General features: G+C 43.8%; 1 protein-coding gene across 5 annotated transcripts in view; it reads right to left on the bottom strand.

Annotated features, from left to right (window-relative positions):
* The window catches only part of SMCHD1 (structural maintenance of chromosomes flexible hinge domain containing 1), a 187,269-nt gene that overhangs the window by 94,812 nt on the left and 79,563 nt on the right, over positions 1-12,894 (bottom strand). For all 5 annotated transcript variants that reach the window (XM_067547134.1, XM_067547127.1, XM_067547143.1 and 2 more), the window contains exons 20-21: positions 4,691-4,835; positions 4,378-4,474 (exon numbers count right to left, since the gene is read on the bottom strand). In XM_067547134.1, coding sequence (XP_067403235.1) covers positions 4,378-4,474; positions 4,691-4,835 — 242 coding nt within the window. The remainder of the gene's footprint in view (positions 1-4,377; positions 4,475-4,690; positions 4,836-12,894) is intronic.

Here is a 12,894-nt window from a genome sequence, read left to right as displayed (position 1 = left end):
CTTTGATGTGGGGGAATGACCTCTCTCCAAGCGCTGTTTCTTTTGCTTCTTCTTCAATGGCGAGGAAGAAGACCGGTACTGCAGTGGTTCCAGTGCTGGAAGGGTGCTCTGCACCGACACAGTGCTTGGCACTGAGAGAGACCGGGACAGCTCCGAAGCTGGTCTTAGGGCAACCTCTATCAGTAGGGCTTTCAGACAGATTTCTCACTCTTTCTGAGTCTGTGGTCTGAATGCCTTACAGATCCAATACTTGTCTTTCCTGTGTGATTTCCCCAGACACTTTAAGGAACTGTCGTATGGGTCGCTAAGCGGGATGGGTTTGCCGCAGGTCTTAAAGGGCTTGAAACCTGGAGATCAGGGCATGCATCACTCCAGTGCGGAGATCCCTAAGGGGACTAAACCTTAACTACTAAACTATTTACAATTGTTAACTAACAAAACACATTAATTACCAATTAACAACTAGTTAAGGGAACAAAGAAGCACTTGCAGTAGCAAGCAATGCAGTTCCAGTAACCATCAGTGGCGGAAAGAAGGAACTGAGGGGGTGAAGGGCTGACGGCGCTGAATATGTGCACAGGACTCCAGGGGGCACCAGAGCTGGCCCTACAGACACTGCTAAAGGGAAAAAAATTCCAGTAACTGTGCACGGAGGTGCACTCGCACATAGAATAGGATTGACATGAGCAAGTACTCGAAGAAGAAGAATTGATCACCATTCTCTTTATAACAGACCTGCATATGTTGAAGACTTACCAGGTCTCCCTTCAGTCTTCTTTTCTCAAGACTAAGCATGCCCATTTTCCTCATGGGTCAGGTTTTCTAAACCTTTTATCATTTTTTTTTTGTTGCTCTCCTATATGGACTCTCTCCAATTTGTCCACATCTTTCCTAAAGTGTGGTGCCCAAAACTAGACATAGTATTCCAGCTGAGAGCAGCAGAACTACCTCGTGTCTAACTGCTATTAATACGGCCCTAGAATAATATTAGCTTTTTTTTGCAACAGCACCACATTGACTCATATTCAATTTGTAATCAACTATATTCACTAGATCCTTTTCAGCAGTGTTATCACCCAGTCCTCATTTTGGGTGTGCACGTTTGATTTTTCTTTCCTAACCAAAATACTTTGCATTTGTCTTTATTGAACTTCATCTTGTTGATTTCAGACAATTCCCCACTTTCTTAAGGTCTTTTTGAATTCTAATTCTGTCCTCCAAAAAGCTTGCAACCAGTCCCAACTTGGTGTCATCTACAAATTTAATAAGCTCACTCTCCATGGCATTATCCCGGTCATTAATGAAAATAATGACTACTACCAGAAACAAAACTGACCCCTGCAAAACCCTATTAGATATGCCTTTCCCAGTTTAACAGCGAACTACTGATAATTACTCTTTGAGTATAGTCTTTCAATCATCTTATAGTGATTTCATCTAGACCACATTTCTCTAGTTTGCTTATGAGAATGTCATGTGGGACTGTGTAAAAAAGCCTTACTAAAAGAAATAAGATATATCACGTCTATTGATATGTCATTCACTAGGCCAGTAACCCTGTCAAAGGAAATTAGGTTGGTTTGGCATGACTTGTTCTTGACAAATCCATGCTATCTATTCATTATAACCCTATTACCCTCTAGGTGCTTACAAACTGATTGTTTAATAATTTGTTCCACTATCATTTCAGGTATCTAAATTAAGATGACTGGGCTAAATCCCTGGATCCTCTTTGTTCCCCCTTTTCATGATAGGTACTATGTTTGCCCTTCTCCAGTCCTCTGGGACCTTAGCTGTGCTCTATTTTGTAACTTAGGGCTGGTTGACACTGGTGGCAGAGATGGATGGGAGATACGCAAGCTACACCACATAGCTTGCATATCTCCTGTCAATGTATTTACATTCATGTAGCGCGGCATCTTCACGGTGCTGTGTCAACGGGAGATGTCCTCCTATCAACACCGCCTCACTCCTTTCGGGGAGGTGGATTAATTAAGTTGACCAGAGAGCGCTCTCCAATAGACTCAGTGGTTCTACACAGATCTGCTCAATCGACACCTCTGCCATCGCAGCAGTGGAGACATACCCATAGTCTTTCTTATTTTCTCCCTACTTGATTGTGCTATTCTTTTATACTTCCTCTTAGCAATTCATCCATGTTTCTATCTTTTTGTAAGACTCCTTTTTGATTTTCAGGTAATTAAAGACCTCTTGACGGAGCCTCTTACTAGTCTTCCTATCTTTACTTTACATCAGTATAGTTTGCAGTTATGTTTTTAATATGGTCTCCTTGAAAAATTGCCAATTCTCCTGAAATTCTTTATCCCTTAGATTTTCTTCTCATAGGATCTTACATACCAGTTCTCTGAGTCTGTAAAAGTCTGCTTTTTTGAAGCCCATTGTCCTTATTTTGCTGCTCTCACTCTTTGCTTGGAATCATTAAATTTATCATTTCCTGATCTCACTCACCCAAATTGCCTGCCACCTTCAGATTCATAACCAATTCCTGACTGTTGGTCAGACTCAAGTCTAAAATGACTGTCCCCTGGGTTACTTCCTCTACTTTCTGAAACAAAAAGTTGTCCCCAATACATTTTAAGAGAATACTGGATAGTTTATGTTTTGCCATTTTACTTTTCCAACAGATGTCTGGTCAGTTAAAATCCCCCATTACTATTACGTGTTTGGAATATTTCTGTTATTTGTTGTAGAAATACCTCATCCATCTCCTCCTTCCAATTGGGTGGTCTATAGTGGATCCCTACCATGACGTCACTGCTATTTCTTCCTCTTTATCTTTACCAGGAGAGTTTCTACTGCTCTGCCTCTCACCTCCTTCTGGGCCTCAGATGAAACTTCTATCATGCCTGGATCTTTCTCAGACCCCTCCCTCTTTTTTACCTTTCAGTTATCTTTTTCCTTTTGCCTTCAAGCATCTTCTTACATCTACTTTAGAGTCCTGAAAATAATCTTCAATTACTTCCACTTCCCTTTTTATCTACCTTCAGCATCCACCTCCTCCATTTGTTCAAAATCTTAGAATTTGTGCTGTTTTCTTGAACTGCTTCCTCTCCTTCAAGTGTCTCCTTGCTTCCCTACAATCTGGCTTTGTCCCTCTCTCCATTCCACCAAAACCACTCTGAACTATGTCACTAAGTGCGTCCCGGCTAAACCAAATATCAATTTTTCTTTATTCTTATCTGTCCGATGCCTGCTACACGGATCAGAATATTTTCTTCCTACTATTTTCCCATTAGTATTATCTAGGATTTTCCCCACCTTGCAGACTCAGTCCTTCAGCATTTCCTCATCCTTCTTCTCAACCCTGCCTGTGTCTTTTCCTTGGTTCCCTCCTCTTCTTCCATTCTAGAGATAACAAGGTTGATGAGAGGGTAACCGTTGCCCAGGTTAACTCTCTACTCCCAACTTCTTCCCCTCCCATACAGTATCCTTTCTAACTACCTCTCTGAAGTATCCTGGTTGTACTGCTATCATCTCAAACTATTTTGAAGAAAGTGAATAGTTTTCCTCCTAACCTTCTTCTCTGCTTCCCACCCCCCACTTTTTTTTTTTAATTACCACTGTCAACTACACTATCCAACTTATCTCCTAGATTCATCACTGCAATGTAATCTTTTTGACCCCTCTTGCGCCTTCTTTCCCCTCCATCCAGTCCTCTTTTAAGTACTGTCACCACTTCCATCTTTTCTTCATTTGCAGACCTAAAACTTGTCTCTATGTTTTGTCATCTCTAACTCTTATTCCTCACAGTTTATCCAACCAGCCATTGGAAGGGTAATTTTCCTCTCCTGCTATGACTAAATCACATCCCTGCATCCTGAATTCTTTCAGTGGCTTTCCATTTTACTAGACTGAATTCAAGTTTCTCAGCCCAATCTTCAAGATCCTCCCTAATCTTGCCACAACCTAAATTTCTGTTGCGACTCTTCCTTACTCACTACTCCCTTCTCATCTTACACTCCTTCCAGCCCTCTTTCACTAGTATCCCCATTCTGCTTCTCCCTCACACTCAGCTTTATACATTCACGCATGCAACGCCATATGCCTGGAACAAACTCCTTGTTTTCAATAACCAAATATGTGTCTCCTCTTCTCCTTCCAAACTCCTCCCTCAGAACACTTCTTCCAGTAATCATGACCGCCTTCCTTTCATCCATAACACCGCATCAATGATACCCCAGGACCCTCACAGATTGATTTTTCTTTTAATGACAATCCAAGAAACAGGTATGTTTGTTGTAAGAGATGTTGTATCCAGTCAATTAATAACAGACAAAGATAACAGAACACTAGAATGAACTTTTAAAGCAATGAACAGTTTTAATATACTGTCCAAATTTAAATCACTCAGCCTACCTTGCCCAAGTAATTGTTTACATGGCCTTTAGCCGTGACACCCTTAATAATGCAAGTTGTTCCTTTACTTATTTCTTCATACTGTAATGTCAAACCACTATAAAAAATAAATGAAAATGAAAATTAATTTAAAGAAAAGCATTTTAATTCTCACCTAAAGTATGCATAAGATGTAAGAATGCTTGGAAGCAACAGAAATTGCCAGTCAATTTACATTAAAAATACCTAGTCCATCACCCTGTAATATTAAAGAGCAATTCTGTTTAAAAGAGTTACAAAGAAGGGAGAATAAAAATTCAATATGTTTAATTACCTAGCTTCAAGAATTGGCTTAACATCAGTTGCCAGCTGTGTGGGATGACCAAATTCATCCTGTAAGTCCAAAGGAATATTAAAGGGTACTCCAACTCGAAATGGAGGATCCAAAAGACCCACTGAAAATTTTTCTGGTTTCCCCTCTAAAAGAGAAAAAACGTAAATGCAGGTAATTTTATCTGTAACTACAAGTCACATTTATCTTAATTAAGGAATCAATACAGACACCTAGGCTCCCAACCTAAGAGGCAAATAGACAATAAACAGATTTTTGGCAGCAGTTAGATCAGAACCTTCCAGTCTGTGTGGACTTAGGAGTAATTGTTAAAAATGCCAACATATAAGGAATAAGAGCCTTCATAAACAGAATACCTGGAACATCAGAGCACTATGAAATGTATCAACAAAATCCAAAGGGACAGTGGACAGTGTTTGTAAAATAAACAGACTCATAGGTTCTGCATAAATATTCTATTTATATATAAGAAATTAAGTTTACGTGACAGGATAAACATTTTTATTACCCAGTTGTTCCCAACTTGAGCCCCTTAATGGAGCCTGATTTTAAAAAAAAATGCTGAGCACACTGTCCTGTGAAAATAAAGCCCCCATTTACCAAGCTTCGAGAAAGCCACTCAAAAGGCAAAGCACCCAAATCACCAGTCACTTCTGAAAGTCTTTGCCAGGCACTCTACACAGCAATACAAACAGAGACCTCTGTAACTTGGAACAAAGGAAACAAAAACAACTACTACTTATGCTATTGATGCAAAGAATGAAGTGACAATTGCTCGTTCCATTCCAGACCAAAGATGGTCAAGAAAGAACTGAAGGGGTTCCCCCATGCAGCACTAGATAGCTTTGAGGCAGATAACGAGGAAGGGAGAGCGCATGTGTGCGCTAAATGGACATTGCTACCTAAAATATCCAATTAGTGGCTGTGACGAAGTGGAGATGCTCCTAATGTTGAGTGTTGTGCATGTGCCTCGGTTTCCCCTGTGTTACTCATGTATTTCAGTGATGGGACCAGGGTGTGTGACCATTGCAGAGACCACTAGAGGGCAGATGGGCCTTCTCCAGCCACATGTACGCAGAAATAGCCAGGACCACACTGCCTTGCGTCAACCAGCTGCAACAGGTTTTAACAGATCGTGGTAGGTGGAAACAAGGAGTGGTGGCCATCTTGCCAGGGAAAGAGACAAAGGACTGGGGAGGGGCAAAGGGGGTGTGTGTATCTGGGGGGGTGGCTGGCTGGAAGGGTGACTCCCCTGTAAGGGGTCTTGGGGGAGCAGGGCCGAGAGTGTGGGCTCTGGGGCTTTCCAGTTGGTCGCTGCTGTAACTTCTGATTCATCTACTAACAAAGGCTCCCTATGCTATGATCCTGAGAACTAATAAACCCTTCTGACTTCCATGCTAGCTGTGAACTGCTTCTGACTGCAAGACTGGGTGCATAGCCCCTTTGGGGGTGAGTAAGAGCTCCCCAGGGTCCCATCCAGGGAGACTCACAGGTTGAGCTCAGATGGAGCAGGGGTGCTGAATGCTCCGTAGCCAGATTGAGGAGGCGGCTGCACTGGTGTGTGGACACCCGGAGGCAGATTCCGAGCACTAGAGTCCTGACTGGCTACACTGTGAGTGGTTCCAGAGCACTGTTTATGTGGGACTCCATCACAGAGGTGCAGGGGCACAGATACACCTACAGTGCAGCACCAATAGGTGTATCTGCAGTGGAGCACCATTAGGGACATTTCTCTAAGAAGGACGGTCTATTATACTTTACAGTGCCCAGAAGCATGCTAGGTACTTTACAGAAAAAGAAAGATAAGATCCCTGCCTCAGAGAGTTTACAAACTAAGGGTAGTCTACACTTAAAACTTACAGTAGCACAGCTATATCGGTACAGCTGTGCCGCTGTAAGAGCGCTTGTGTAGCTATGTTATGTCGACAGCAGAGAGCTCTCCTGCTGACATAATAAAACGATGTAAACAAGCAGCGGTAGCTATGTCAGCAGGATAGCGTCTCCCAACAACATAGTGCTGGCCACACTAGCGATTATGCTAGCAAAACTTACGTGTTTTTTCACACCCCTGAGCGATAAAAGTTTTGCCAGACTAAGCACTAGTGTAGACAAGGCCTCATTTTACATGTGATGTAGCAAGAGAATGACAAACCTAAAAAAGGGATAGGGAAGAATAAAGGTCACTCCTATCTCTACATTGTTGAGCTGAATATTCGCTGGAATTGCTTCTATTGTAGCCAGATTTAAAAACAAAATCTACTTGATCTTTTCCAAGAAAATTCTAGTTCAGAAAACTGCTGGTGTTTTGATCCAACTTTGCTGTTTATCAGGAAGAATGTTAACATTTATTTTTTGGAAACTCACACATCTAGCTGCTTCCCAAATAACTTATGATTCCCAGAGGGCAGAGCCATGAATTTTTGTTCAGACACTAACCAAATCTCCTGCCCAGGGTTTTTCATGGGCACACGCCATTTTCCATCATATGCTAGCATGAGATATGAGATAGCAGCAGCTCCATCATTGAGGAAATCAGCAGCATGAGTAATTAAGTCAAGCAACATTACATTTTATTTTCTCTTCTAGCTTGGGGATCCACAGCAGTCATGTTATGACACAACCCTTTTGTGGAACTGTCATTTTCCTGTTCATGGGGGTCTTTGGAGTATAGGTTTATTTCCAGAACAATGGAAGACATTCTAACACAATTTTTTACAGTCAACCCCATTATAAGAATACACTTCCCATAGTTGGAGGATAACCTGAGGAATCCTACATAGCTTGGAAAGAAAGGGGAGGAGGAAGAGGATGCTGAGGCGTGTCCTGCGGGTGCTCCCCCACCTGATGAAGGGATGCACCCGTAGAGGGTCCCTCCATGGGGTCCGACTCCTTGTCTTAGGAGTGGTGTCTATGGGCCTTCTCCTGTGCCGGGGGCACTGACTGAACCCCTGATGACAGGGTGGATTGGGGCCCCGGTCCCATCTGGATGCCCCATGGGGCCCAATAAGGCCATTGTTGTGGCCATTGTCCCTGGGCCAAACTGGGGCTGACTGTGCTACCTGCTGTGATGCCTTGTGGGGGCGTCAGCTGTCCCAAAGACTGTCCCCCCTGTGGGATCCCGAGCCACTAGACCGGCGGTGCCGTGCCCGTTCTCGGTCCCAGGTGCCGTGCCGGGGACTGTCCTCTCGATGCCTCTGACATGGAGGACGACGAGGACCGCTTCTGTCGCCATGAGCTGTGCAGGCGAGTGGAGGTGCGCTCCGAAGAGCTCTCAGTACCAGAGCAACGTCTCAGTACCAATGACTTGTGGTGCCACTTGCCCCTTGATGATCGAGACCGGCCCCGCTCTGAACTCCACGGTGCCGAGTTGGACTCTGGCGATCGGGCTCCGCGTGGGGGACTGCGTGGTGCTGGCTCCTCCAACGGCGACCGGGTTCTACACCATCTCGGTGTGGGTGAACTCGGTGCTGGGGATCTGTCCGAGTGCCACCTGGCACACCTCGACCAGTGCCGCCTAGTGTCATGTGCTGCCTCCGGTGCTGGGGACTGATGTCAGTGCCAAGAGGCAGATTCCGCATCTTGAGTCGAAGCAGGCCGACTCGATGACGCCAACCTGGAGCGACTGCTGGGGTAGCTTCCTCGCTCTACCCCCAGTGGCCGTCTGGCAGGAGATCTTCCTCCCCATGCCGGGGATCTCCACCGCCCTTCGGGGGGACCCAATGCAGGCTTGCCCTGGGACACCAGCCCCTCTCCCTTGGCAGTGGGGGGGGGAGGTAGAGGCCGGAGGTGGCATAGGCAAGGCCAACAAGGCTCTTTCTGCCTGAAAAGCCTCCAGTGTCAACAGCGTCAGCAAGGGCATTCTCCCAGTCTCAGGAGTCGGGGGAGGCTCCCTGCTCGGAGATGCAGGCACCGGAGAAGACTCGACAGGCCGTGGCCGGTGCATCTCCCCACTCGACCCTGCCCATACTGATGGTGGAGGGAAGTGTCCGCGCTCCACGCGCTGCTTCTTCCTCTTCAGCACCGGGGATGTTGCTCAGTGCCAAGTCAAGGTCGGTGCCGGTGGTGCACTCTGCACAGAGGTTATGCTCGGTGCCGAGGTGGAGCAGGACAGCTTGGAAAGCCTTCCCACAGGAGGCACACGGCTTAAATCCAGGTGACCGGGGCATGGCCGCCACTCAAAGTCCCTCAGGGACTTCCTATCTAACTACACTTAACAATACTTAACACTACTTAAAACTAACTAAAGTACTTCGAATAACAAAGAGTTCAAAGAAGGGGAATAGTACTTGCAGAGAGCAAGGCTAGTTACAGCAACAGTCACGGGCGGAAATAAGGAACTGAGGGGGCATAGGGCCGGCAGTGCCTCATATACCGTGGCATGTGTGTGGGACTCCAGGGGGCACCAGAGCTGGCCCTACGGGATCTGCTAAGGGGAAAAAAGTTCCGGGAACCATGCACAATGGCGTGCACTTACCTATGGTTGAATGGACATGAGCAATCACTCAAAGAAGAACAGGATTTTTTCATCTTTTTCCCTTGAGGTAAAGTAATATTTTAAAGCCCAAGACATATATATTTCCAATATTCTCAAGTGATTTTCTCTAGATTGTGAACAGTTGACATATGCAATAGCTGGGAAGGATGCTGGTGATAAGCTGTGTTTTGGAATTTAAGAATATAAACTGCAAAGCAGGATAAAAAGACCCCACCACTTTCTAAGTGAGATAAATATTTTGTCCACTAGATGGAGACACCTTGCTTACTTACTGTAAGGTAGACCAATAACCAAAAAGAGTAAGACAGGACAAGTATGGTCCAGTTATCACTTTAAAAAAATCTCATGTCATGTTTTGGACTGTTTGGCTGCCTAATGCAGTCAGGCAGGGAGCCCTTGTGTCTAAGTTGAGGTCCCAATTAAAGATAAATGTAACTATTTAATCACATTAAAAGCAATTAAAAGGAAACAACATTTATTAAGTTGAATAATTACAAGTTCTTTCTGAAATGGTATAATTAAGGTGCACAAAAATACAAAATAGCATAAACGCCTAGATTCCTTAGCATATAAAGATACTATATAAATAATACTATACAGCATATAAATAATACTATACAGCAAGTTGAAGTGTCATGGTAGTCATTGAAGGCAAAATGTTATGATAAGATGTCCAAGTATGAGTGGTTTTTAGTTTTTCATAAATATGCAACTGCTCATGAAAAGGAAATAAAGGCTGTTCAATGCATGGAATTAAATTGCTTCAGAAAACTGCTGTAAAAATTTTTCAAATACTAGTTAAAAGTGCACAACTTCATTAACATCTGGAAAGAAAATTAAAATGGTAGGTTTGAGGTATTTCCATTTCCATTATCTTCTCAATCAAAGACAGCAACATTGTGGCTGAAGCACGATAGAACCATATTAGAGTGTGTATCTTAGACATGCACTCCACATAGTCACTAAAATCAGAATCAGCTAATTCTCTTTGAAACACATGACCCACCATATACTGGTTTTAGAGCAGATGTAGATGTATCAGAATATATTGAGAGGACAAATAGTGAATTATTTAACATCCAGTGTAGTGGAGAATGCTATTTTCTTTCTGGTAGTTTGTTTTACTGTATTCAAAAGTAAGAATATCTCCCAACTGGTTATACAAAGTTATCTACAATTTATACTGAATATGTACTGATGTACTTGATATTCTGTAAGATTTTTCTTGTAATAAAACAGTAGTTAAAATATAGATGAATGAGATTGTAACACATGAAATGTTTTAGGTTGTATGAACTCATATTTGGATTCATTAGTCAATTTAGATATCATATCTACTTTTTTTTAGATGTATTGTAAAATCAGCCAATTTTTCTAAGTTTTAGAAGAGTAGGATTTGTCAGTGAGATGAAGTTAAGAAATTTCCCAAATGAGAACCCCTAGGTTCAAATCCAGTAAGAAAAGACTTTTTTTTAAATAAATAAATATTTCAGGGCAGTTCAGTTCAAGGGTAGCTTTTAGCTTTCATCAAAAGAGAGGGTAACTCACCCCGTACAGTAAATGAGGTTCTTCAAGATGTATATTGCTATGGGTGCTCCACTATAGGTGCGGCAGTGCCCCCTGTACCTGGAATCGAAGATCTTCATCTGCAGTGCCTGTGGGACCGCACATGCCCACCTCCACATTCTTGTGCCATGCACAGGATGTATATATAACGCTGTGCAGTCCAACTGCCCCCCAGTTCCTTCTCTGCCTCAGAGCTTATGTTTTTGTCTCCAAAACAGAGGGGAGGAGGGTGGGTAGTGGAGCACCCATAGCGGGACACATCTCAAAGAATCACAATTACTGTAGAGGGTGAGTAACCATTGTTCCTTCTTCGAGTGATGTCCCTATGGGTGCTCCACTGTAAGTAATTATAAAGCAGTGCCTCTACTTGGAAGGCTGGGGCTTTGGAGTGACATGTACTGCTGATGATACAGCAGCATGTCCTAGGAGAATGTCCAGTAAGGCATTGTGAGACAGCATAGTGCCACACAAAAGTGTCTGTTGATGCCCATGTGGCAACTTAACAAAGTTCATCAATAGGGACTTAAAGCCAGGCATGCCCCGTCCCCAGAGGGAAGAGGAGCTAAATACCCGCTGAGCGGGGTACTTAACTTATCTACACTATACTAATTAACTAACACTATCTAAAGAACTATTGAAACTATTTACATGTACTTAAAGAACAAACATGAGGGAAGCACTTGTTAAGCAAGGGCAGCTAGGTTCCAGTGACCATCACGGGGAGTAAGAAGGAACTGAGGAGGCGGAGAGTCAGCAAGCCACTATATAGAGCACCATAGCAGTGTGACTTCAGGGGGTACCAGAGCTGACCCTACGGGTACTTCTGAGGGAAAACTTTCCAGCGGACTGTGCACACGCTACGCACGCACCTACTTGGAATGGACATGAGCAAGCACTCGAAGAAGAAGGCATTGTTTAGAGATGGCTGTGTCTTTGGATCTTTCAGTGATTGAGAGGAATAATCGTGATGATTTTCAGAAAGGTTCAGTCCTGTTAAAATAAAATGCTAATGCTTGCCTCACATCTAGGGTATAGAGAGAGGCCTCCTGTTGGTTACTATGAGGCTTCATGTAGAAGCAAGAAAAGTGTACGGTTGGTTGAGATGGAAAGATGATGGAACCTTAGGTAAAAATCTTGGATGTGGGCATAGTGTAACTTTGTCTCTGTGAAACAGTCTGTATAATGGATATGGGGATGCGTGAGAAGTAGTCCCGAGGAGTGGGTTGTCTATGCTTGGAGGATGGCCTTTTGTTTTTGGCACTGGGTGTCTTAGTGCCATTGAGGTGTATATTGTGGTGGTCAAGAGCGAGGGGGGAGGTGGTACTTTCCCGGATGTCTCTTCAGTGCAGGCGCGTAGATGTCAAGAGATTGGAGTGTAGCTCAGGAATTTTTAAGGGAGTGCAGGGAATCGTCCATGCACTCCGAGAATAGCTTTTGGCCCTCAAAAGGTAAGTCTTCCACAGTGGTTTGTACTTCTTTAGGAAAACCGGAGAGCTGGAGCCATGATGCATGCCTCATGACTACAGCAGTTGCAATGGATCGGGTCACAGTGTCTGCAGAGGCTAACAAGGCTTGTAGGTTTACAGACTAGATGTCCTTCCAATATTAGGGATTGTAATTGCTCTTTCTTGGCCTCTGGAAGGTCATGACAGAATTCCTCCAATCTGGAGTAGTTTAAGTAGTTACACTTAGCCATCAGAACCTTGTAGTTTAGGCATTTCCAATCCCTGTCTGGATGGCTAGCATGGGATTGGCATGGATGGCCTTTCTCTTGCACTGCACTGATCACCATAGAATTTGGGGTAGAGTGTGAAAATAGAAATTCAGCATCTTTCACCAGAACGCAGTACTTTTTGTCAGCATATTTGCAAAATGGAAGGAAGGACGCAGGTGTCTGACAGAGCACTTTTGCAGGGTTGAGAACAGCTTCATTGATTGGTACTGTAATCTTGGAGGAAGAGGATGTGTGGAGTATATCAAGCAGCTTATGCTGCTGCTACTTGACTTCCTCCAAAGGAATCTGCAGGGAGTCTGCAATCCTTTGGTATAAGGCTTGAAAATCTGTTAAGTCATCAGCAGATTAGGGGTGGGGGATGATAGCCTCCTCATGGGAGGAAGATGAAAA

Source organism: Emydura macquarii, unplaced genomic scaffold (genome assembly GCF_026122565.2).
Source record: "Emydura macquarii macquarii isolate MOO-44397 ecotype Brisbane River unplaced genomic scaffold, CSIRO-AGI_Emac_v2 contig_212, whole genome shotgun sequence".
NCBI classification, from domain to species: Eukaryota; Metazoa; Chordata; order Testudines; family Chelidae; genus Emydura; species Emydura macquarii.
Note: the sequence above shows the minus strand (reverse complement) of the source record. Positions and strands in the feature narration are given on the sequence as shown.